At 34.2% G+C, this 27365-nt stretch overlaps 2 protein-coding genes across 4 annotated transcripts; one reads left to right on the plus strand and one right to left on the minus strand.

The window, feature by feature from the left end:
- Positions 1–2880: 2880 nt before the first annotated feature.
- Positions 2881–9414, plus strand: LOC111401637 (heparan-alpha-glucosaminide N-acetyltransferase-like). Of its 3 annotated transcripts, XM_023029467.1 has the most exons (13): positions 2882–3536; positions 3952–4089; positions 4435–4516; positions 4747–4823; positions 5017–5123; positions 6942–7056; positions 7164–7280; positions 7371–7462; positions 7844–7910; positions 7997–8075; positions 8408–8499; positions 8650–8793; positions 8894–9414. In XM_023029467.1, the coding sequence occupies exons 1-13, from the start codon at positions 3294–3296 to the stop codon at positions 8924–8926; spliced, it is 1386 nt and encodes a 461-aa protein (XP_022885235.1). In that variant the 5' UTR covers positions 2882–3293; the 3' UTR covers positions 8927–9414. The 3 variants fall into 3 exon arrangements, with proteins under 3 accessions (XP_022885245.1, XP_022885235.1, XP_022885254.1); XM_023029477.1 differs by lacking the exon at positions 3952–4089 and having other exon boundaries at positions 2881–3536; XM_023029486.1 differs by lacking the exons at positions 2882–3536; positions 3952–4089 and adding an exon at positions 4110–4267.
- Positions 9415–9727: 313 nt separating this feature from the next.
- On the minus strand, positions 9728–12142 carry LOC111401652 (probable xyloglucan endotransglucosylase/hydrolase protein B). The gene is made up of 5 exons (XM_023029496.1): positions 12066–12142; positions 11797–11993; positions 11614–11714; positions 11339–11532; positions 9728–10424 (listed from the first exon to the last, which is right to left on the minus strand). Exons 1-5 carry the CDS (start codon positions 12074–12076, stop codon positions 10025–10027), a joined length of 903 nt encoding a protein of 300 aa, XP_022885264.1. The 5' UTR covers positions 12077–12142; the 3' UTR covers positions 9728–10024.
- Between the last annotated feature and the right edge of the window lie 15223 nt (positions 12143–27365).

The following is a 27365-nucleotide window of genomic DNA, read 5'->3' on the forward strand; positions in this document are numbered from 1 at the left end:
CATTTGCTTGTGCCCAGGACCGGCTCTAGTCCTTACCACTTCAGACCTAGCGAACTAGAGCTCATTTCTTTCCATGCGACAAACACTTTCTTTAGTATTAGGTCTCCAACTTTGAAACATTTTCTGGGAATTTTGAATTTAATTTTTTTTCCATCCTTTTTTGGTATGCTGCAAGCTGTTGGGAATCTACTTATATATGCACAGCGAAATTTAAAATTATTTCGATTCCCACCGAAGATCCCTTTATATTTAGATAGAAATTGTGATAAAGATTGTACCTTTGAAGAATTCTGCAAACCTTTTGCTTTTCTTTTCTTTCCAGCAATCTTGATTTGCCACCCACAACTGTCGAATTGTCCAGTCTCCAACGGTGATCCACACAGAGAATAAGATTGCACCTTCTAGGGTTTTCTCTCTTGTGCCAGCAATAATAATGAAAATCGTATGAATTGAAAATCCTAATCTTTTATTTATATAAGTCCAAACGAGCCTGGCTCGGTCCGGTCCAATATTTAATTAAACCATTTAATTAAATCTGGTGCATGAATTAATTAATCCAATTAATTAATTCGGGCCTATAAATAACCAACCCAATTAATTAATTTATCCAACGGTTGTTAAATTAATTAATTGATAAATTGTAATCTTCCAATTCTCTTTTGTGTGTGACCCATCAAGCTCTCGATCACGATGCCTAACGACATGAAATATTATTTTGATCTAATCAAAATTGATAAATTAAAATACCCTTTTAATTTATCGTCAATTCACACTCGTCGTCTCTGATTGACATCGAGCAATGTGTTTGGGCAATACATGTGACTGGGAAATGTCATGTGGTGTGACAAAACCAAATTCGTTCGTTTACCGTGAAACTATAATCCCTTCGTCAATATGATCCGATCAACTACGAGATATGAAAGTGTGTCAATCTCGATTATCGATCATATCTTTCACTCCACTATTAAGTCAATATAAGTCGAAACTTCTTTTCGATTTATGAGTACACCTTGGCTAAGAATTTTCATCATTGACTTAATTGAATGAAACGCAGATCATAATCTCCTACTATTTAAGAGTGACGAATCCTTTATTGATCAATCACTACCTTCATACGTTTCTTGACGTACCCAAACGATGTCGTTTTAGCGGCCCTTTTCAGAGCAACATCCAGTACCGCTAAAGTTTGACTATCCTCATATAAGATACCACGACGACCTCAAGTCAAATGACCAATTCCACTATCGAACATTAGAGATTAACCACTGACACTCAGATAGTTATCCATGAGGAATTTCTCGGCGGGTCTCCAATGTTTTATTCTATAACAAAACATCCACGTGTTCATTTAAGTGTCACCACACTTTAACTTGTGACATCAGCTACTTATTTCACAAGTAAGAAATGTCACACGTGATGGTCTATCCGTAATAATGATATCCGTATCTCATTATTACTTACGACCATGGATGATTTAAGATTCAATCAGATGTAATTTGTATCTCATAATCACAACTCCTTGTGATTAACAAATTACGGAGATCTGAATCTTCTGACTCTATTATTTATTTAATTGTCTATTAATTAAATAATAGATCTGTCATTAAATTGCATTAAATATATATCAAAAGTATTTATGTCCAAAATTGATTGGACCTAGGACATGATACTTACACAAGCTTAGTCTATGTTCCCATTTATAGCATCTTCATTTTGTTCTTCTATTATATCCTATTCTCCTTGCGGAACTTACCCCTACTTAGACTGGCAATATTGCTTCTATCACATCGATTAAGGAGAAAGGAGTTTCTCCTGCAGCGGTTCTTATGGTGGTGTGATAAGACCATAAAATTTGCAACAATTCATTGACCCATAATCCTTTTGCAATATCCAACTTTCTTTTTAAGATGTTGGAGAAGTGTTTACGAATCACCAATTAGTCACATATTGCTCTCAATTTTTTCCTTGGAAATGTGTGTCATTAAATGATATTATAGAGTTCAGCACCCCGGATAATATTAGCCTCAGTGATACTTACGAGAGGCCCAGTTTGATGTAATCTACTGCCATGATTATGAACCTTATATTTGACATTCCTTTGGGCTATGGTCTAGCGAAGTCAACTCTCCACTTTTCGAAGGACCAAGGTCTACTACTCGTTACCAGCTCTTGTATTGGTTGTCACGATATTGATGCAAACTTCTGACTTTTTTTTACATTTTCTAGCGAAGGTTAGAGCATCCTTATCTCATAATGGGCCAGTAATAGCATTTTTGCGTCAGGAACTATCGTTATTAGCTAAATGAAAAAGCCTAAAAAGTGTGTGAACTTGCAAGATACCGTAAAATATCGCTTGTCCTGACCTAAACTCCTAGGTGCTCTTTCAAAACGTGAAAAGCCTAAAAGGTGTGTGAGCTTGCAACATAATTTTCTTGATTCAACATGTGCAACTTTTTAAGATTGGCTGATGATTATTTTCTTGTCGTTTTAGCTTTATTATTGATTCACAACAAATAATGACCGTTAATTAATTAATAAAAAGTATTGAAGTGTGAAAAAGAATACAAAAAAAAAAAAAAAAAACAGCAGTATTGATAGATATGCCTATCTTCGTTCCGATGTACACTTGCAAAAGTTAAGTCCACTAGGTATAGTGAAAGGACAGGTGTAAAAGTAACACAAAATACAGCGCTGAACGATATAAAAAGAAGTTTTAAGATAAGATGGGCCGAATTTGGAATCACAAAATTTTTGAAACGATAGAAAAGCAAGCGACGGAGATTAGAGTGGCGGGAATATCATATGATTACGTGTGCCTACGTACCATTGATATCTAAGGTAACGTATTTTTGCAGAATATCCTCTGCCCACCCATCATTATTCTTATTCCTTCTATCTTACCCTTTCAACTTTGCCGTTTCCGACTTTCAAGTCCAAATGTTCTCTCTTCTTCATTACCATTCATAGCCGCATTAACACCAATTTGAATACGTCTATCTTTTCCTACTCATATTAGACAGATTACAATTAGGATATCAGAATCCGAATATATTTTCCCACTTTTTCCGGTTCTTTTCTGGCCAATGCAATGTGCTAACTAGTAAATTTTCATAAGGAATTATCAAACAAGGAATAAGAAGATATTGTTATTTCTTCATTTAAAAATCTCTGATTTAATCATACTACCCCTGCCTTGCGGATTTCAATTTAATGCAGGGGTAAGGGAGGACTCCGAGATATATACAAGAAACTTTGTAAATATCAAGGGAAGATTCGTTCTGGACATTCGCAACATGGGTTCGTACCAATTGATCAAAGAAACTATTAATCCAGAAGCATTGAATCTGCAAGGAAACAAGTGTACTCTGCGCATTGAGGCTAGAGAACGTGGTGATGATGTTGAATCGGCTTTATCAAAACTTGATTCCTCGTCTTCTCCTAGTTTTTGTCGCAATGCCGCCTCCAGATGTATGGCATCTGCTTCTGGAACTACTCGCCTTGTCTCCCTTGATGTATTCCGGGGGCTTACTGTTGTGGTAACTTTTCATCTTATAATTGCATACATAGTACTCGTGCATGTTTATATTTGTTTCAGGTCTAATAATTTGTGTATGTTTAAGCAGTGTATGATACTAATTGTAGCATTTAGGGTCGAAGCATCTATTAGAATAAGGTAGAGAGAAAGACAACCCATTTTACTTTTGGTGGGAGGTTTCTAGACGATTATAATAAAGGACAATAGCAGAATCTTGGATGTTATAGAAGTTAGTAACATAAGAAAAACTGTATAATGAAGTTTCTAGGTAAAGATCATTAAAATTAGACAGTTACTGGCTGGCCAACTTATCTGCGATCTGGGAGAGTATTGGGGAGGCTGAATGAATCAATAATGCTGGTGTCATCTATTTCTTAATTCAAAACATTTACCATCCCATTTCACTTATGATGCAGTTGATGATACTTGTCGATAATGCTGGTGGAATCTTTCCAGCTATCAATCATTCACCATGGAATGGTTTAACATTGGCAGATTTTGTGATGCCATTTTTCCTTTTTATGGTTGGCGTATCTCTTGGACTTGCATATAAGGTACCTTTATTTATAAGAATATAGTTACACATGCCTTAGAGACCTGGCGATTGCATTACGCTAGATTGTTATGACAACTTTCTTTCAGCCTGAGCATCTGCATAAACATATACGATCCTGCCTTATGTTCCCATTACATGACTGTAGAAGCATCTGTTTCTGCTTATCTTATTTTGAGGTAGCCCAATGTCTTTTTCAACGTTTATGGGATTTTTTTTGGAATTATTTTCTTACATCATTTATGTTGTACTCTATTGATACGGCTGGTATTCTATTTGTTTCTTGAGCGATGTCTATAGAGGCTCCTAATATTTCCATGTGTACTAAGTACTTTGCTTTTGCCAGAACTTGACTTGCAGAGGTGCTGCATCAAAAAAAGCAATGTTCCGAGCGCTAAAGCTTTTAACGCTGGGTGTTTTTCTCCAAGGTGTTTTTTACATCGAATTCATTATGATGTATCTTTGTAAATTGCTATTTGATGATGATGACTTATACCAGAATCTCTTGGGAAGGAATTCATTTAGAAGATATTTAGTAATATTTATGTCTTTCTTATGGATGCTTTTACTAGAATTTCTTCAGTGAGCATGCCATCAATCATCTTTTGGTCTTCTTCTTTTCATTCACATCATGTACGTTCACTTCTGATATGTACAGGTGGCTATTTTCATGGTATTAATAACCTAACTTATGGTGTGGACATGTACCAAATTAGATGGATGGGTATATTGCAGGTATGCATCAAAATTTGTTTCCTCAGTTTTCTTCTACTGAACACATTTATAGTCTATATATAAAATCCAGCCCTTTTAACTTCTTTTGGCTTCCTATAGTGAGAAAACTCTTTAGTTTATGTACTTTTTACAGTATTTTTGAAGCGAGTGGTTTATACATTTTTAAGTTTTTTATTTTTTATTTTCCTTACAGAGAATTGCAATAGCATATTTTCTGGCAGCAGCATGTGAAATTTGGCTTAGAAGCAATGAGAAAGTTAATTCAGAATTATCTATGCTAAAGAAATATCAAAAACAGTGGTAAGTTCAAGCCCATGCCTAAATTCGTACGTTTTGAAAGTGTTGAAGAATATGATATGAGATGTCTGTTGCAAAACTGTGTTCAAACTGAAAGAATCAAGTGGAATAAGTATTGGAGGAATTGTGCAATTTGACAAACCATAGCTTCTTAGTAAAATGAAATGCATCTCCATGAGTGAAGCATGTTATTTCATCCCGTAAAACGATATGACAATGCTTGTAGAAAACCTATGAACTGCATAGAATCATCTCTTAGACTCAAAACGTTTATATGCTGCCTTTGTGAGCATGTAAAGGAGTCAGAAGTAATTAACAATTGCTTTGGAATGTATGCATTTAATTTTTAATGTAAGGGTTACATCAACTTGCTGTGAGATATCTGAAATCAAAGGTAATGTAGACGAGCCTATCTTCTGGACTTTTTGTTAAGTCTTCTCAAATGCATAGCTTGTACATGTAAGCAAAGTTACTTGTATGGGAAGCTTCAAAAATGGCACCTCTGCAGCGTAAGCAAGGCTGATTTTGTATGGTGGGATCAGGGATGCACTCAATGAATGAAGGAATTCAAAAATTTTGCTATGCGGCTTATATTTTGTGTAGGCTAGAAATTTAACTCGTCGTCTTTTTGTAATGATCACGCGTGCTCGTATTCAAAATTCCTGTTGGATATTTGTTTAAGCGTATAGATTAGATCAATATGACTTAGTTCTTAACAATTCAAGAACATCTTGTGAGCATGAATACACCTTGCAGATTCATATTCTAAAGGATTTTGTCTGAAGCAAGCATAGTGCTCTGTTTTAAGTAAAATGGCTCATGGTTACAAAGTAGAAATCTCTATTATTGGGAAGCTGCTGGAGAAAACATTTACTAGAATCACTTTACATGCAAATTCCTGCATTGTGACGTTTCAATAGAAGAGGAGTGTGAAGAACTGAGAAAGAATATATCAGATTGATGCACAGTAGATAATCTTACATCAGATGAGTTACGAATAATAATACAGTACTGTAGATTCAATATCCTGTACTCATTACACTTGAAGAGACCAAGAAAATTGGATTTCGGATATAGAATATGTTCATGTTTTTTAACCTTAGACAAGTGGAGGCATATTTCGTCTCATACAGACACCATACAGACAATGAAATATTTCAGTTTCTTCACCCTTGAAATAAAGTAATTTATTTACTTTCCTGAAACCTATTAAGCTAATATTTCTACAATATTGCTTTGAAGATGTTATTACATCTGACTACATTGTTATTAGAAATTCCAAATATCAGATCCAACAATTATAGAAAACTAAGTGTGTGTATGGGTTTCTTTATAATCTGTAACGTGATTATAATTATAATCTATAATAAGATTAAAATGAGAGAAGTAATGAGTCCCACGAAATCTGTATAGATAGTAATAACTTTGAATGTATGGTTAAAATTTATTCCCAATAATTTTTGAACACCCAAGGTAGTATCTAATAGAATTTAGTAAAATTTTTCTCTAAATCCCCTCCCAATGTAGTATATACAATAGGATGTAAAAGTCAAGGCAATGTGTACAATGGAGAAATAAGTCAAATAAATAAATAAAAGTCAAGGTAACAACCATAGAAGAACCTATCTGATTTTATTACGAGACATTAATATGTCAACTGAAATGTTGAGCTCTCAGAAAGAGGTGCAACGCATTTGTTAGGGAGACATTGGAAACTAGACTATTAATTAATTCTGTTTGATGTTTGGCCCTTTCAGTTCCTGGCTGTATCTACAAGTCTTATATTTCACTAAATTATGTTTCCTTTTTCCATATTTTCAGGGTTGTGGTCTTAATGCTTACTGCCTTGTATCTTCTGTTGCTATATGGTTTGTATGTTCCTGACTGGGAGTATCAGGTTCCAATTGATGCATCATCTTCTGGGAAAATTTACACGGTGGGTTTTCCAAAGTAATTTGGTTTATATCTCACAAAGTGTGGACGACAAGTTATTTCTGAAAATGTTGTAGCAAAGTATATTGATATTATTGGTTCCTGTTGAAGGTGAAATGTGGTGTGCGGGGAGACACTGGACCAGCATGTAATGCTGTTGGTATGATTGATCGCAATATTTTGGGTATTCATCACTTGTATGGAAGGCCAATCTATGCACGCACAGAAGTATGTTTCTTTTTCTTAGGAGTTCTACTTGATGTTCATTTCAACATTTATTTCTCATTCTTTGATTCTGAATATCTATTATCATTGCAGCAATGTAGTATCAACTCCCCAGATTATGGTCCACTTCCTTCTGATGCTCCCTCGTGGTGCCAAGCCCCTTTTGACCCTGAAGGGCTTTTAAGGTTTGCTTGTTTTTTCTCCTCATAGTTCAACACATTAACTATTAGTCAAATCGCATTGTACGAAGAAAGAAGTAGATTAGCATTATGACTTCTCATTGCAACTTTCTCCATACACACCAAAACAAAAGGATAAATAGCTAAAAAGAATGATTACTATTCTGGTGCTGTTATGTTCTCGGTCAGCAAATGCATTTATCAAAAATAAATTAAAAATATAAATATTTCGACATATCTCAAGTTCAGTTGTGAAGATCTCTGATGAGAACAGACTTTAAAGCGTGATAACAAAAGAGAATGCATTTTTTTAAAGGATAATTTACTTAATTTTAAGCTGTTTTCTGTTGCCAATATTCTATTAACCTCATTCTACATTCATTGCAGTACAGTGATGGCTACTGTTTCTTGCTTGATTGGTTTGCAATACGGGCACATTATTGTCCATTTCAAGGTGAATAGTTGAATTGTGTGACTCATGATTTGTTTTGGAAGGGTGAATAATGCCTAATTATTCTTATCTCCCTTGATCACACACAGGATCACAAAACTAGACTATTGCAGTGGCTTGTTCCATCATGTTGTCTTGTAGCCGTGGCTGTGATATGTGCCATCTGTGGTAAGATTTTCTTCTATTACCTTTTTGTTGCATTACATCCTGACCAAGTTGCTGATTTGGCTACTGTATTTTTGTCTCCCATACTTGTACATGTGTGACAGAATGGACTCACACCCAAAAGAATTCTTGGGAACATTTTTTTTTCAAGAGAATTCTAAGTAATAGCTTCAAATTATATTCTTTTAATCCACACTTGAATAAACAGATGAAATTAATGAAACAAGAAAGCCTCAGAACAGTCATCTAATGTCATTCATGCCTCCCATTTCAAACTTTCTACTTTTTCACAATAAAGTGTTTTCCCCATTGACATATTTTGGTTCCTGTTGTAGGGATGCATATAAACAAGGTTCTATACTCTTTCAGTTACATGTGCTTTACAACTGGCGCTGCTGGAATTCTCTTGGCTGCAATTTATGTACTGGTTAGTTTTGAAGAAATTTTCCCAATTGTTTTAGCATTTGATACAAATGCTCGGTTAAACTTCCAGTGATTGGTTTACTTTGAATGCTATTGCTTACTCGAATAAAAATATGATAAAATTCTACAAAGTCCAGGCTTATTCCTCTTACAGGTTGATGTCTATGAATATGGACGCTTTACTTCGGTGCTGGAGTGGATGGGAAAGCACGCTTTAATGATATTTATTCTCGTAGCATGCAATATTGTACCGCTTATTCTGCAGGGATTTTATTGGAGTCAACCTCATAATAACATGGTTAGTGTATCTATTATTTGCTCTTAAATTTCACGTATCCTTCAATCTATAATGCAGATCGTCTTTGATTTTTGTCTGACAAATAATCTGATTATTGCAGTTAACTTCAATTGGAATTGGGTCACAGGGGTAGCAGAGCAGCTGTTTACATCTATTCCAAGTCCAGTGCAGTATTTAAGATTGGTGAGGGTTAGCCAGTGACTTAGATTTTGGTCCCTCCGCTGACTCAAATGTCCATGCGTGCCTGCATAGCATATGGTTGATGCATCAACATAGAAAGAGTCAGAATGGTAGGAAAAGTAATAGAATTAGCAATATTTTGCACTCGTCTCAAAAGGTTTGTTCCGTCTTACGAGATATCCTCAGCTAAAGGATTTTAATTATTTTGCTTAGTAACTCGGATGCTACTCTGACACTAGTTTCTATTGTGAATTACATGGTCCTCTTACACGAAAGCTTGTGTTACTTGTGTGCACTTAGATTCCTTGAAGAAAGTTCTATACTGATCGACCAAAGTTGGCGTAAATTGTAAGAGTGAGAATTGTTATTTGGTTGCCTACATTTGTAACTTCCTACTGTAACATGGAAAGTTTAAATTCGAATGGATTCAATCGAACATAACTGCAGAAGAGAAAAAAGGGAGATGTAAAAATTATGCATCGACCTTGAAGAAAGAATAGTTTTCGATCCCTGGGATTGTCATGATGAGCCCTCACTCTAGGTGTAGACCCAATTCAAATCGTTAAATTACTTGATCTAAAAGATTAAATTATTAGAGATTATCACTTGTATATCATATAATTTTTATATACATGTTCCCTGGCTAGGGATCATTTCTTTCCGGTGGTCACTTGAATTGAAACTTCTGATATCAATGTAGAACCACTTGATTATTGCTAATGGTCACCACATGTATATTACTTTGGGATAAAAGTAGGTTAAAATCAAAATATGGTAATGAGATGAGTAAGATACAATGATGAAGTTTAATTTGCATTACATATTTGATTCAGTGGAAACATAATATGGAAAAGCTAATAAAGAAACCCAATTGACAGAGACAAACAGGTGAGCATAGCATGATGGTATGACGAACAACCCTGGAAACTGATTGCTCCAACTCTCTGGATCTGCCTGCCATTGGACTTCACACTCACCTCACTCCAGATAAATAAATTAAGCAGCAGCAGCTTATACAATAAATCTCCACGTGAAATTGAATATATAATTATCATATGTCTCTGTCTCTCTTGCACTCTGGTGACACAGTGGGATATCTGACCCGATCAGTGCAGTAGTTATAAATAGTGTATTTGCTTCGAACCCATCGGAGTCGACGATATTGAAAGGCATCCAGGTCTTGAAATTCCTTCTGATCCCACCAGCGTTTGCCTTGAGTGGCACAGAATTTGGCATTCACAGAGGCTTCACAACCATCGACATGGAAACTCTTGTATGAAGCAACAAATGGAGCCTTAGACCAATCTGTTTTCTCAAGCCCTCCCCTGGTAGCCCAGTCGTCAGCATTCCACAGACTGGAGTATATCTTCATGGGTTGGTCGAATGGAAATTTCACTCCCAAGTCTTTGCTATTCTTGAACACTCTAATTGGGATATCATCCACGAAAAATCTGTGCCACCCAATCATCAATCATTGTCAGTTACTAAGAATTAACAATGATTTAAAGCATATTACTCTCCTTGATTCGCGGGAATAGAATAAGTTTCATGACAGATTGCATATAAACAAAATTAATGGTCCTAGAAAGTCAAAATTGTCACATGGTATTGAACCCTGCTACATACCCTGCTCCAGCTGGCTCACTGGAATCACCAGGGCCACAGGAAAATCCCAGGGTATTCACTATGGCTAAATAATGATTTACGTCTGGACAAAGCAGAATCTAGACGGTCCCGTGCCAAGGACCCAAGTCAAAAAGACGATGTTTGGGTACAAGTCAGACTCAGTGGGAGAAAGGAGATATTTATGATTAACTCACCAAATTGTGCTGTATGTACACACAAGCTTACAATTCTCTCACATGAAAAGGGATCCACATGTAATATAATATTCGTGAGCCCCATTGTGTATACACGGCTTACACCCCTTTCAAATGAAAGGGAACCCATATGTAATACAATATTCGTGAACCCCCTCCATGTGAGGGTGTAAGGCTGTGTGTATACCATAAATTGTACACACAGCATTTTCCAAATATTTATGAAACAACCAGAAATGTTAATACACTAAAATATTTTTGTAACAAAAAATGATCGAATAATTATAAGGAAACAAAATAATGTAAATTTAGTGAGATTTCCAGGATAACTCCATTTTTTTTCGTCTCGACATTTCTACTAGTAAGAAAATGCAAGTTTCTCATTTTGAAAGTATATATATATTTTTTTCAACAATGTTTGTTGGGGGGAAAAAAGGTTACTTTAATTTAAAGGTTAAAAGAGGAATAAAATCATGAGAATTTACAGATCTTGTCGAAATGAAATGATTTAATAAAAAAAATTCAACTAAGAACATAACACTTACACAATCTGGTAGAGATTCCACAATACAGAATAATAATGGTACTCTTTTGTTGGATCAAACCACAAGTAAATGCGCTGCTCTTTGTCTCCTTTCCCTCCTGTGTATACATTTGTCTGCAATATGTATGGTTGCCCTGTTCTGTTCCCCAAGAACTCGAAATCTATTTCGTCGTGCTCCGAGTTTTGAGAAGATAGCTGAAACATCAAAACAATGTTGGTACATAGCTGTAAGTAAATAAAAGCACATGTCAACAATGGCAATATTCATTCACCTACATAGAAAGCAGTGACAGTTCCCGCAGAATCCCCAGGAACCATTTTAATCTGCATACTGAAGTGCCCAAATAGGTAAGAACCCTTTGACTGGAAACCAGTACCTGCACCGGAAACAAATATTATTGTATACATATATGGGCAGGATAAAAAGTGCAAGGCATAACGTAATATTACTACCAGTACCAGTATAATTGTCAAGGGAGAGCTGGATCTCAGATCCACCATTGAAGTACTTAATATGATCAAAAGCCCATGTGGGCATATAGTTTCTGCCAAATGGTACATCTACTGGTTTCCTTGGTGCTGCACCCATTGCTCCACAGACCATCATCAACAAACAGATTGACAGACTCCATTGGTAATAATAAGAAGCCATCTTTCTGCAAAATGAGAAACAAATATCAGCAGACTGTAACAGCAGAAAATATGGTTTCTACTTTCTAGCGCATTACCTCAAAGTCATAGGACAGAGGAAGAAGATGAGGAGAAATGGAGGAGTCTATGGTCCTTTTATAGGGGTCCAACTCTAAGTAGGGAGTAGAACAGACAATAAATTAAGGGATAGAAGTAAGCAAAATGTCATATGTATACTCTTTTTGTTGACATTATAATTATTTTAATTAGTTGGGCCCTCTGAACATGTGAGGGGGTTGTAGGCTATGGTGTATAAGCATCATTTTCCAATTTCAAAGTGTTGATTGGGGAAGAAAATTATAAAAAATTTAAACTATCCAATGATATGTTACCCGTGACAAAATGTAAAAAATGATATTACACGTAGCATGATTGAGAAACAAAATCGTGGAATGCACACTATCCAGTTAGTTTTGGGTTGTATCTACCTATAAATGTAACCCAATATTGAAAGACTCGTACGTGTCCTTCATATTATTTTACTATCAACTCTCTTAGATATGTATTACTCTCCAGCTCACATAACACAAATATTGGTGTTCATAATAAATAGCATTCACGATTGAATTACTACAAGGTTCAAGAATGTATTTATTTATTTTATTTCTCGTAGCAATGAAGCCTTACCTTTGTGCCTGAAACCTGGAAAAATTAAGGAGAATTTATACTTTCTCTTGTGGATTTTATATTTTAAAATTTTATTGATTAAAAAAAGTCGACGTGACCTTAAAAGGTGACATGGGAGTGAAAGTAACATTGTAATTTGAATATCGTTTAAAATGCTAAATATGTAAATACTAAATGCGTTATGTGTGCAACTTTATTTGTTATTTGATAATATTCAAGAAGCAATAATACGAGTTACTTAGGAAAATAAAATATTCGACAAAAGCATACAATTTCCCTACTCACAATATAGCCTCCTTCTTCCTACAGGCCACTAGAAGGGGGCTATTGTTCATATGGTGGATACAAGGGTTTAAGTCTTGAAATACAAAGCTCCAATGAATGCCGGCGGGAGCTATACCTACCAAAAAAGATTTGGAAGTGTATAGAGATCTATTTCCTCTGGGCCCCTTTCTTTTTGGAATGGTGTGCTTTCATTCCATTTATGGGGATTTCACTTACTTATAAGTAGGGAGAAGCGCTAACAGTCGAGTAAGAAGAAATTATGTTTCTATATTTGATATTTAGATTATATTACTAGAGAGGAAGGGAATGGAATTTTTTTGACAATGATTGATATTTCCTAATATATTAAATTTTCTCGATCATATCTAGATGTAATTTCTAAACATGCAAGTTCGCGCACACACACACACACACACATATATATATTAAAATTGAATTACTCTTCTTGTACAGTCGGGGTTGACAACCTCGGTTGACAATGTACTCATTGGAGGGGGAATCCAAGGTTTTTTTATTTAGCGTGGACCCCACTCCCATGTGTCTAGTTGTCAATCGGAATTGTCAACTCTTATTGTACACATAGCACAACTGATTAAAATTAAAGAATTGCTCTTATTAATTTGAAGGTTTCGATGCAAAAACACAAAGGTCCCCACTGCACCACCCATTATTCGTCAGCTCGAGGACTTTTTAATTTTACACCAACCCAAATCTTTAAAAAGTTGAAAAATAAAAAATAAAAAAAATGTAAAAGTACTGACACCAATTTGTCCATTGCACATTCCAGTAGAGATACGGGTTTTTTACAATTTGTTGTTCCCAAACGACTGTTCTTTAGGCTACCTTTGTGAATCGATGGACTTAGTGGCCAGACCTAATTGTCATTGAAATGTGATGGTCCCGTCATGAGATTATATATAGGCATTGTCGAGTGGCATCCTATCTAAATATAAAAATATAGTGTGTTGGCTTGATTCCATTTTAAAATGTCAACATTATTAAAAGGAGTAGCCCAAGACCTTTTTTAAGTTGGTCAATATTTCGGTATTTAACAAATGTGAGATTTTTATCTCTAAACATGCTCTCACAAGATGATAGCTTGTTTGAGCAGACCAATTTTGGAATTCGTATGCTCATTTATTGAGTCTTAATCGGAACGAATCGCTGATTGGAGTTTAATGGGCTCTAATACTATGTTAAGATTTGGAATTCTATCTTAAAATATCAACTTTATTAGGAGTAATCCAAGACCTTTTTTAAGTTAGTCAATATTTCGGTATTTAATCGATGTGAGATTTTTATCTCTAAACATTCCATGTGAACCGGTGGTCCATGTCAAATGAATATATATTTGAATAAAACTACTTGTACATAATTTTATGTATATAATGATGTCCAGACACTCATTTATCATTTTAAAACACAATCTCAACATCATTTTTTGTCATCCTTTATATATGATTTTTATATACAAGTAGCATAATACATATTTTTATATCTCAGCACATTATTTTTTCTTACTAAAATGAGAAACGTTGAGTTGTGACATTAGTTATTAATGGTGCACGAGTATTTGTTTCCTTCCCACCTCTATGCACAGGTGAGGAACCCTCCCACACATCACATGACATGTGCCTAGTCTGCATATAAAAGCCATCCGTTCACATGCACTTTTTCTTTTTCCCTTTTTTTTGGGTTAATTCTATCTGTGCACTAATACTAATCAAGTCACAATCAAATGAATTAAATAGTCCACTTGATTGATCATTAATTGATGACCAGAAAGAAAAAGTAGATAATATACTATGGAAATTGGAATGGAGTGATCCTCATATCTTTATATAGATTAATCTCTGATTTGCATCTAATTATGAAAATCGGTTGCTGATTTTCATAGCTGGTTATGTGGGTCGGTCCACGTTTGTGGCCTTTCCCCAAAATAATGAAATAAAACTCAAATCTATCTGTAATGCCATTGGCCTTCCAATTACATCTTCAATTGATTTCCGCCCACAAAGTAATCTCTGCTTGCAGCAAAAACTACATTGGAAATGATTGATATCTTTTAATAAAACGTCAAATGTAATCTTCTACTCTGTTTGTGTCCTCTAAGACACTTTTAGGGCCTGTTTGGTACCCATTTTTTTCAAAATACATTTTTCTCTCTCTTCTTTTCAACCACACATTCTTTATTAAAATAATATTAAACGTAAATCAAAAACTTTTCCTTATTTTTTAACCACACATTTCCTATTAATTTACTATTCAAAAATGCATTTTCACATAAAAATCTCTACCAAACAACCTCTTATAATTTAACACATTCGAAGAGATATAAAATCGTTTTTCACAAACAAATCTAGTATATATTTTTGGAAATTGCATACCTGAGTCTAATGCTAGTAAAGTCTCGGGTTTGGAAAAAAAAAAATTATTGAATTTGTATTGTCATATGATGAAATATGAATTTCGTCAATGTTGGAATGTCCCAGGATACAACTGTCATGTACAATGTATAGAATAAAGATAAATTTCATAGATAAAAGTTGTTTATGTTAGACTATGTTTTGAAGGATCAGCGACAATTGCACAAAAAATATTAAATTTTATATTGTTTAAAGATAATTGAAACTTTTAAGATATAATGTGAAAACAAGACCCTAAATCCATGATACGATAATGGGTTAGACTTCATCCATCCAAATCTTTAATTTAGGTTGAAGTTGAAAATTAGTGTACTTTTGACATCCCATAATTGATTGGCTTGTTTTGACGGATTGACTGATTGGCATTGATATTTGCTAACTATTTTTACATGTAGCTTAGCTGTATTTAATAAGTGGTTATTGGAATCCAATTGAGAGTATGGTCAAATACGAGCATGCATTCCCTGCAAACTCATGAATCCGCCATTATAATTGCCAGTTCAAACCAATATTTTGTGCATTTCAATTATATGTAAAAAAAATAATCAAGTTGCATGCATAGGCTGGAGTATCTCATTTTCACACAAAAGTTTTGTCAATCTTGGCATGCCTTGTATATATTTGATTCATGTGATGCACTTTTTGAGGTCTCTTGTGATTTCAAGAAGAAAGAGACTCGATAGACCTAGATTCAAGGAAAAAATGAAAGTGACCTCAACCTTTCCAACCCCCAAAAGTCTCACATTGCGGAGAGTTAATCTCAGCCGTAGGTGAAATCCAATGGTCCAACATCCACTTAAAGAAGCACGATTCAAGTGAAAATATTAGAGCCAATCCGGGATTGCGATGAGGCCGTCCATCCAAATTGGCATCCATAAAATGAAAGAGTTGCAATTTTGAGAAACATGACTTTATGCTTTACATTCTTCACCTTGATTCTCACAAAATCTAACTCTCTTTCGTTGTTTAAATGTGCTTAGTTGATTAATCCTACATCATTGCCCATATACCTGCATCAAATTCAATAAAGATAAACATGTTTTAAACTTACGTACTGATACTACTTTAGTCCCCATGTCCGATGAATTTTTATCTGTGAGAATTTTATTTAGATTTACTTCTCCTACAGACAATTTTTCTCTAATGAAGTGATACTTCACCTTAATATGTTTGGACATTTCATGATACACAGGATTTTTACTAAGTAATAAAGCACTTTGGTTGTCAGTAAAAATTGTAGGAGTATCATACAGGAAGTTCAATTCTTTTAAAATTCACTTTAACCAGATGCATTCTTTAACAGCTTCAATTATAGCAACATACTCAACCTTTACACTAAACAAGGTTACTACAGACTGTAACTGAGATTTCCATGTTATGCAATTATTGTCAAGTGTAAAAAAATAGGATGTAGTAGACTTTCTTTGATCTTTATCACCAACAAAGTCAGCATCTACGTATCCTTTCAGAGTCAAATTATTTGATTATTTTATATGCTAAGCCCAAATTTAATGTCCCATTAATGTATCTTAACAATCACTTTAATCCTACCCAATGTGGTTTTCTTGGGTTGAACATAAATCTACTTAAAAAACTTATTGCATAAGCCAAGCCTGGTCCAGTGGTAATTATAGAAAACATAACAAATCCTATGGAATTGGCATATGGTATGTTTTCCATCGTTTTCATTTCCTCTTAAGTTTTTGGGAAATGCTTAGCCCCCATTTAGCCCCTATTTTTTGAAAATAAAAATGGGTGGAATAATATTTTTTTGAAAATGAGTGGTTGAAAAGGAATAAAAAGTTTTTGATTTACGTGTAATATTATTTTAAGAAAAATTGTGTAATTGAAAATAGGAGAGAAAAATGGAATGGAATGAAATGAGATTCAAACGGGGCTTTAGTTGAAAGATTCATATGAGCACCCAGGGAAACATTTACAGATTTAGAGTCTTTCATGCCAAATTTAATTACTACTTTGTTCCGGTAAGTTTTCTGAGTGAGGTTTAATATGTTCTCTGATCTATCCTTCTTAATTACTATTCCTAAGATCTTTTTGGCATTTTTCTAAATCATTTATATCAAATTTTGATTTAAAAGATTTTTGAGTTTTAAGATTTCAGTCTTGCATGAGCTAATTATAAGTATATCATCCACGTATAATGAGAAGTAAATATTACATCCACTATTAGCATTGTTATAGTACAGGCAAGCATTATACTCGCTTCTTTTAAAACCATTTTTGATAATATATGAATCAAACCTTTTAAACCATTGTCTGGGACTTTGTTTAAGTCCATACAATGATTTATGCAACTTACACACATAATATGTTTTACCCTTTACCTCAAAACTTTGAGGCTGAAAGATGTAAATATCTTCGTCCAGTTCACCATGTAAGAAGGTTGTCTTAACATCCAATTGTTGAAGTTCCCAATTGAAATGAGCCACTAATGCTAGTATCAACCTAATGGTCTTATATTTTATTACAAGTGAAAATATTTCATTGTAATCTATTCTTTCTTTTTGGATAAATCCCTCAGCAGCAAGTCTGGCTTTGTACCTTAAAGGGTTAGTAGGATTGTTCACCTCTTTTAATTTGTAAATTCATTTACATTGGACAATCCTATGATTCTTAGGTTTCACAACTAGTTTCCAAGTCTTATTTTCATTTAGAGATTGCATTTCTTCTTCCATAGCCCTCATCCAGTTCCTAGATTTTGGTCCTTTCACAGCTTCTTCATAAGAAATAGGTTCATTTTTTTCTATAACTTCACCATAGATTAATGTAAGATTCTGAGATTCATATCTAGGGTTAGGTTTCACATGCCTTCTTTCCCTATCTCTTACTAGTTGATAGTCCTAAAGCGAAGTATCCTCTATAGGATCAACCTGATTTTCAAATTCAGTTTCATTTTGAGGTTGGGATTCTCTAACTCCACCTTTATCAGGTTTCCCTTCATTTTCTTGAGGTGAGGGATTATTAGTTTCAATACTGTCAGGTTGAGTATTACTCAATTTGATTAGCTTCATCTCATTTTTAACAATTTTATTATCAGGTTATGTAGAAGTATTAGTTTTGTGTTCTAAACATAGTATCTCAAATTAATTTAACATCACATTTTTACTATAAATGATCTTTATGCCTTGTACCCCCAATACCCACAGCTTGTAACCTTTTACACCTTCAGGATAATCCAACATGATACATTTTGTTGCCCTAGGGATCTAATTTCCCTTCAATTTGATGTGCATAAACAACACATCCAAATACCCTCATATTGGAGAGGTCTGGTGTTTTTCCAATTTATAATTCCTGGCAAGTTTTAAATACAGTGGAACTGGAAGGTGATCTATTAATCGCATATACAACTATACACACAGTTTCAACCCAGAAACCTTTTGCAAGTCCTGGACTGATCAACATACATTTGACCTTATTATTAAGGTTCTGTTCATACTTTCTGCCGTACATTGTTGGGAAGTGTTTTAACAATCCTATGTCTCATAATTTCTTTCTGTTTGTAGAAATTTTCAAATTCAGAGTTACAGAATTCAAGCCCATTGTCAGTTCTTAGGGTTTTTAATTTTTTATCCAGTTGATTTTCAACCATATTTTGAATTTTTGAAAGGTTTCTGATTTTTGCCTTTGAAGGAAAGATCCACACTTTTCTGGAATAGTCATCAACAATAGATAAGAAATATATGTTGCTACCAAAAGTGGGGTGACTTTCAGCCCCCCCCCCATTAGTCAGCATGGACATAGTCTAAAGATTTCTTGGTAACATGTAAACCCGTTTCAAAACTCACACTTGAGATTTTCCAAGAACACAAGTTTCACAGATGTCCATTGTTTCAGCTAAATCTTTCCCGAGTAACTTTTGGTTACTCAAAGATTTTAACCCTTTATTCCCAATATGTCTCATTTTCTTATGCCACAATTTAGTTTTATTTTTAGTAACAGTGAGGATATTAGAATAAGGGAAAGTAATAGTTTTGCATTCAAGGTAATACAACCCATTCCTTTTTTGTCATTTCATCCCAATTAGCAAACTTTTCATTATTTTTAGTACCTTGTTGTCAAATTTAAAGGTATGTCCCTCGTCTTCAAGAATCCCTAAAGATATTAGGTTTCTTTTCAGATTAGGAACATATTTTACATTCAAAATTGACCTGACAGTGACATCATACATTTTTATGGCAATGTTTCCAATTCCAACAACAGTTTGTGAGTTATTATCCCCCACATAAACTTTCCTGGGTTCTATTTCTTTATAGTTATAAAATCAAGATTTTATAGGGCACATGTGAAAAGTACATCCTGAATCTAATATCCAATCTTTATTGACTTCCTCACTAGATATAATCATAACATAGAGACTGTCAAAACTAGATTCCATAGTGTTGTTATTTAATTGCTCATTGTTCAGCTCTCTATGGTTCCTTTTTTGCTCAAAGCAATCCCTTTTGAAGTGTCCCAAATTTTCACAACTGTAATACTTATTATTGCTTTTATCTCTAGATTTTGATCTACTTTTGGATTTCCCTTTTCCCTTCTTTGTGGGAAAATTGGTTTTTTCATTTCAGCTCTTTCCCTTACAAACATGCTCCTATCTCTATGATTAGTTTTAGATTCATTTTTAACTTCTAACTCTTTAGATCTCAGAGCATCAATAACTATGGCTTGTGTTAGTTTATCTCTTGAGTATTTTATTGCATTTCTGACGTCTTTATAGGAGTCGGGTAATGAATTTAGTAGGATTACAACAAGGTCTTCGTCATCAAATTTCTTCTCATCATATACAAGGCTTTTTCACTATGATACTAAATTCACTTAAACTTAAGTCCAAGTCTTTTCAAGGTTCATCCTAAAGCTAAATAGCTTTTCCAAGAGATAAATTTTGTTTGGTAGTGTCTTAGTTAAAAACATAGTATCAAGGGCAGTCCATAAGGCTATAGTAGTTTTGGCTTTATCAACTTGTCTCACGATATTATCAGAAAAATGTAGAATTGTGGAACTATAAGCAATTTCATTCATGTCTTCAATTTCATTTGGTTTTACCTTAAGATCATTAGAAAAATTTGTAGGACCATTAAGGGCCTTAGTGACCATCTGTTGAACCAGAATGGCTCTCATTTTTCGCTTCCATATTGAGTAATTCCCCTTTCCATCGAATTACAATAATTCAACCTTCGAACCCATTGCGAGTTCTGAAAAAGGGTGGCCTATACTCATGGACATAGTGTACTCTTGAATTAAAGATCAACTAATGAGCAGAAAAGGTTTTGAAGAATTTTCAAGAATTTAATGCCAATATAAATGCACCAAATTGAAATAAGAGCAGTAATATTTGATACAGAGTAAGTTATTATGGTAATCAAGTAATTGTAGCAAATAATAGTCAAAGCCTTAACTAACATTGTATACTTGCAATGAAATAGTTATGTGCAATTCAAGTCACAATATTGATACAAACATGTATCGCATGCATATATGTTCTATCAAAGATCAAAACAAGAAATTACTACACATAATCCTGAATTCCAAAACAATCTCACCATATACTACTTTATAGTAAAAGAGAACTCTGATCTAGTCCCACTTTGAGGCCAAGAAACTCCTCTTATTACCGATAGATAACATTTGTTGGCGTACTGCCTTTGACCAAGTTTTCCCTTCCAAACAACAACACAGACGATTAAAAAAAATTAGATCATTCAATTTATTAAAAAAAACTGGATCTAAAAAATTTCGACCTAAAGAATTTTGTTCAAAAACTTGACCTCCAGAGAGCTCGAAAGATCTGATACTAGTTGTAAGGATTTTCCCTCCCAAGTGTAAAAAATACAAGTGATAAATCACAACCACAGTGCGAGAAAAATAAAGGAACACAAAAAATTGTTCATCCAATTCAACAATTGCCTAAATTGGGAGGCTAAAAAATTAGCCCAATAACTAAGCACAACGAAAACCTTAGAAAAAGAGAGTACATATCTAGAAAACACAATCAGGCTCAAACTTAATCATCGATCTACACATAGATCTTTTAAATCACAAGTCCTAACCAAAAACACAACCAAGAACTTCTTACACTTTTACAGATTCAAAATCAGCCACTATTTCAAGCCTGTTTACTGTAGCAACACGAATCACACAGGATTCAACCACTATTTTGAGCTAGAAACTCATAAGAAATCAAACATCAAAGAAACCAGAAGAAGACTGGAACTCAAGAAGAGAAAGACTCGAAAGACCTAAAGTCAAGGAAAAAATTGAAAGTGACCTCAACTGTTCAAGCCCCCAAGAGTCTCATAATGGGGACATTTAACCTTAGCCATAGGTGAAATACAATGGTCCAGCATCCACTTAAAGAAACACCGTCCAAGTGAAAGTATTCTAGCCAATCAGGGATTTTCATGTGGCCGTCCAGCCAAATTTGCATCCATAAAATTATAGAGTTGCAATTTTTTAGGAACACGACTTTTGCTTTACAGTTATTGAATTTGTATTGTCATATGATGAAATATGAATTTCATCAATGTTGGAATGTCCCAGGATACAACTGTGATGTACAATGTGTAGGATAAAGATAAATTTCATAGATAAAAGTTAGGTCAATAGATTTATCAAAGAATGTTTATGTTAGACTATGTTTTGAAGGATCAGCAACAATTTCACTAAAAATATTAAATTTCACACCGTTTAAAGACAATTGAAACATTTAAGATATAATGTGAAAAACAAAACCCTAAATCCATGATACGATAATGGGTTAGACTTCATCCATCCAAATCTTTGATTTAGGTTGAAGTTGAAAATTAGTGTGCTTTTGACATCCCATAGTCGATTGGTTTGTTTTGACGGATTGATTGATTGGTGTTGATATATGCCAACTATTGTTACATGTAGCTTAGCTGTCTTTAATAAATGCTTATTGGAATCCAGTTGAGAGTATGGTCAAATACGAGCATGCATTCCCTGCAAATTCATGAATCCACCAATTGTAATTGCCCATTCAAACCTGTGCATTTCAATTATATATATGAAAAATAATTGAGTTGCATGCGTAGGCAGGAGTATCTCATTTTCATACACAAGTTTGTCAATCTTGGCATGCCCTGTATATATTTGATCATGTGATGCACTTTTTGAGCTCTCTCGTGATTTCAAGATCTCAATATGAGAACAAATTATAATACAGTTAATTCAGGCTATAATTTTCGTGTCTAACTTGTTATAATAGACTATCGAGCAAGATATCTATTTAAAAAAAAAAATTGGCTTATTACATAGACACGCACTTGTGCTAAAGTCGAAACTTCTCATTGCAAGCCTAGTCATGATAATTTGAGTAGGGTGGAGTTTATTCTCTCTTTCTTTGTCCAACATCAAATGAGAATAGATTTGTCTAAGTAAATAGAAAATAGTTAACAATGATGAAAAGATGTTCAACTCGTGTGTAATGTATAAATGAAATGAGAACCAGTTAAAAATAAGATAAACAACTATGATTATATATAATTTTCACACTGTCCAAGGCTTATGGATCTCACCAAATGGGCTTTTTATGGGCTTATACATGGTCTATGGCCAATTTGAGAAAATGATTTTATGTTGAATAAATTCTGCTAGAAAATGTTAGTCTAATGGATTGACCAAAGAATTAGGACAATTGGCACAATATCTTAAAAAGCTTGAACCCCAACCTTGAGAGTTCCCATCGCCCCGCCCTTAGAACTTTGTGAGGGAGGTAAATTCCGGGATGTGCCCCAACAGGTCAGGAAATAAGAGCTACTTGTACACTGCGCCTACAAGAAGTCCAATTCCATGTCTCAGAAATTGAACCCCCACACTGCGGCTGCCAACAAAACGTGAGATAATCTCACTCTTGTCTTTTGCACTACTGGACTATGCTTCGGGGGCCAATTGGCGCAATATCTTGTTTTATGAAATATCCCCTAACTATTCATTTTGACACAAAACTCCCATAAATCACCCCAAACGTTGCGAAAGATACCATTTTTGTTACTTTCTGCGTTAAAAGGGATTTTAAAAGTCAAAATGAATAAAAATATCAAGGGCATTTTTATGTCATCATCTCCACATTCAAAGATTATCAAAAATAAGAATTTCGTGAGTGGTTTAATTTCGGGATATGAAAATGGAAGAAATTTGAAGCTAATTTATATTAAAAAAAAAAATGGAACAAAAAAGGGATTTGCTTGCAATACTAAAAGTGTGTATGGTTTCAGAGAGAGAAATTACTCGTCTTTTTTTTTATGTCATTTCATCATTTTCGAGAATGCGCATGGCTTTTCTAAAGCTTAATGACAGCGAAACATCTAAAATGAAGCACAAGCTTCTTTAAAAGGTTCAAGTTGTTGCGATTGATTTGTATGTTAATTTCTTACAAATGAATTTCAAATTTTAGTCAGAGATGGTTCAAGCAAGTATTTTTCTCATTTTAGCTGTTGGGTGCTTTATAAGAATTTTAAGGCATATGGTTCATGAGATTCATTTGTCTCGATAATATATTTGACAGAATCTCTCTACTAATAGGGTTTTGATGTTGTTTTAAAATTGGGATGTGCATTTGTATTAAAGAAGAAGAAACCCTGTTTAATTTTTCAAATGTTTGTGTGCAAATCATGGAATTGATAAATATTGCGGAATACAATCTTAAAATTGATAAACTTCATGGAATACAATGCCAGGACCTTATCGAAATCAGAACAAAATACCTACAACAAAAAGGAAACCTCCAAAACACCAATTCTCCGATCAAATCATTGAACCCTTGCATCATCATAGAACATAAATCATTTCCAACACAATACACCTTAACTAATACCAACTGTATTGAGGAAAAGGATTCAACATTATTAACAACCAAATTATTTCACAAACTCACATTAAACTAGGGGCGGACCCACATGGGGTCATGTGGGGTCAAATGACCTCACGGATTTTTGGCTTTTCCATTTTTTATTTTTTTTTGTGTCCCCTTGCTTAAAATGTAATTTTCTGCCGAAGTAATGAGCCAACCCAATTAATTTCCCAATCCCAATGCCCAAAAAGCCTAAACCCAAATCCTATTATAGTAACATATGGTCTTATTTTCGTTAATAATACGCTGTTCGAAAAAAAATTTCATTATTGACCTCACAGTTCAAACTGTCTGGGTCCACCCTTGCATTAAACATCAACTTATCTGCCTAAATACCAATTTAGAAGCATGCGTATGGATGATTTAGAGGCTCTATGTCAAAATAAAACATTAAGGGGATATTTCACAAAACAGGCAAACATTAGAGATTATTATGCCAATTAATCAAGTATTAAACAAAAGTATCTCTGTAGACATGAAGGTACTTAGTAACAATATAGCATGGTTTGGATAGATTAATCTATTCTCAAATCAACATAACTATTTCACTTTTTATACTAAATTTATTTTTCAAATCCAGTTTAATTTCAAACAATGATTTACCCATCAACATAAAAGTAACACATTTCATACCAATGCTTTTGTTTAATTAGGAAATTTGATGATTCTTTTGTGCATCCTAATAATTAGTCAACTATAAATATGATCATCTGGTCTTTTAGAATCATCTGCACATTTAACCTCCCAATAATATAATCAGAAGCGTTCTTCCTACTCATAAATTTGACATACTTGTTTGACAAATAATCGTGACATTTAATTTAAATCAATCAAACACTCAAAAGCTTATTGATTTTAAGTAGTTATAACAAACTCTTCCATGATCTTAGTTAACTTCATATTGAGTGTTGGATTGACTTAAATTAAAGGTCGTGATTATTTGTCAAATAATAATATCAAATTTATGAGAAGGAAGAACAGTCCCGTTACATATATTATCCATAACTAGATGTTAAAACTCATAAAACATGGCAAATCTAACAACAATGAATACATTAAAACCACAATTCGCTTTTTTAAATAAAACTCATTCAAGTCGAAAAAGGATTTCTAAGTCTATTGAATTAGTGTTTGATAGTGTCTTCTATCCTAATATATTAAGACGTAAAAAAAAACTACATAAAGAGGACATGACACCTCATCTCTACAAAATATTGACCTGTATTATAAAAATCATATAGTATAAGTACGTGAATTTTGGATATGTTCACAAATGATGAGAAGCTATTTTCTTCTAGTAATATGTATTACAACAAGCTATAATTGATGTGACAGAACATGTAATTTTCAAGAAGATAGGAAATTGTATTTCCTCAGCTCAGTTTATCTTTTGCTCGAATGGTTCAATTAACAAGCGGGTGATATCTTTTCGAGTCATAAATCATTTATTTTTGGTTGATGGATGAATTACTAATTTTTCTCCGAGACAAATCTTCGAATTATCATGCATTGATCGATATCATGTGCGGGGTGCTTACGCATGATCTTTGCTTAATGAAATTTTTGCTTGTTATTTCCACATTGTAGTATGTATTTTAGAAGTACAGGTGTTGATTCCTAGAGAATTAGGATTAGAGTGTTGGACCCGGAAGGATTGTAGTGGATGAAATTAATGACACGATATGAAGTAATGAAGATCGCAACGAGAAACAAGATTTAAAAGTAAAGAAATTAACAAAGAGAGTTAATCATAGAGAAATACAAAAATTTAGCAATTCTTACTTGAATAAAACTGAAAGAGAAGACCACTATTTATAAGCACATGACATAGCATAAAGATAGAAATAATGTGGAATAAAGAAATAATATATTTCCATAAAAATTACGTGAAATATAAGGAAACAAATTTTCCCACATGAAAATAAGGAAACAATTTATTTCCAAAAAAAATCCACTCTAATTTGAGTTACAAAACCAAAATCTCCACTTCGACCCAAATTCTGATGCAACGAATGAAACTCTAAGATTTCAAATCAGTATGTATCGAAATTGCCAATCTCCTCAACACAGTAACCAAAACTCTCCAAACCAAACCACTGTTGTCCTCTGCAAGACGTCCACAAACGACACCTGAACCTAAACCTCGAGTTCTCAAAATTTCACTGAGGAATTACTGTTGACCAAACAGGGTCAAAGCACACCCTGTAGCAGAAACCATACCACATGCTGGATCAGAAGGTCCCTTGCTAAAATTGTCGCCTTCAACGTCCCAAAAAGTATCTTAGACATTATTGACACCATGGTACCTACGCTACATGAGACAAATCCTAGCAAATGAATACAGTGTATCCGCTGAAATTGGTTGCAAAACGGAATCACCAATGCTCCCCTGAGCGATGTTCTGAACCGACCCATAGCCTGTCACAAGTGATACCGTACCAAATTGAATATTCACCACGGTACCGAACTTGTTTGGATGTCTCTTAATTGGTTCTGCGCTTCCCTGCAAGATGTACAACTGAGACTTCTTCCATCCCTCAAGTATAACTCGGACGCCCATTCGAACCTTTAAAACTCCACCTCCACTAGAGAATTTATACACTTTTACATCCAGGGTACTCAGCGAGATAAGATTCCTTTTCATGTCTGGAACATGTCGAATCTGATCAATTGTTCTGATCGCCACATCCTGCAACTTAAGTCTAACTCGACTAATTCCAGCAATACGACAAAATTGGTCGTTTCCCATCAAAACTACACCTTACTTGACAGCCTCATATGTCTGAAAGAAATTTCGATTGGAACACATATGATGCGAATATGTCGAATCGAAAATTCTCTCCTCGTCAGGTTTAGACTCCATGTTAGATATCACGATCAACAATACATCACCGCCACCCGAAAAATTCTCGACAGAATTAGTCACGGCCGAATTACAGAATTGCACCCTATAATTTGCAGCTAAATCACCTTTAGCCTACAACTTGTCACAATCCTTCTTTATGTGTCCTTTTCTCCTACAGTAGAAGCAGTACAAATTGCTAAAGTACGTCCTCGATCCACCTCTCCGTCGATCACCATGAGATATTAGAGCTTTCTCATTCCTTGATGTA

This window comes from Olea europaea, chromosome 1 (assembly GCF_002742605.1).
Source record: "Olea europaea var. sylvestris chromosome 1, O_europaea_v1, whole genome shotgun sequence".
Taxonomy (NCBI): domain Eukaryota; kingdom Viridiplantae; phylum Streptophyta; class Magnoliopsida; order Lamiales; family Oleaceae; genus Olea; species Olea europaea.

Excerpts from the sequence above, each read along its gene's own strand:
- LOC111401637 (XM_023029467.1), top strand. The coding sequence starts at position 3,294 with ATGGGTTCGTACCAATTGATCAAAGAAACTATTAATCCAGAAGCATTG. Across the intron at positions 7,057-7,163 it reads CTTCTGGGAAAATTTACACG|GTGAAATGTGGTGTGCGGGG; the intron begins GTGGGTTTTCCA and ends TTCCTGTTGAAG. Across the intron at positions 7,911-7,996 it reads ACATTATTGTCCATTTCAAG|GATCACAAAACTAGACTATT; the intron begins GTGAATAGTTGA and ends GATCACACACAG.
- LOC111401652 (XM_023029496.1), bottom strand. Across the intron at positions 11,715-11,796 it reads CTCCCTTGACAATTATACTG|GTACTGGTTTCCAGTCAAAG; the intron begins GTACTGGTAGTA and ends TTTCCGGTGCAG. Across the intron at positions 11,533-11,613 it reads GAACTGTCACTGCTTTCTAT|CTATCTTCTCAAAACTCGGA; the intron begins GTAGGTGAATGA and ends TTGATGTTTCAG.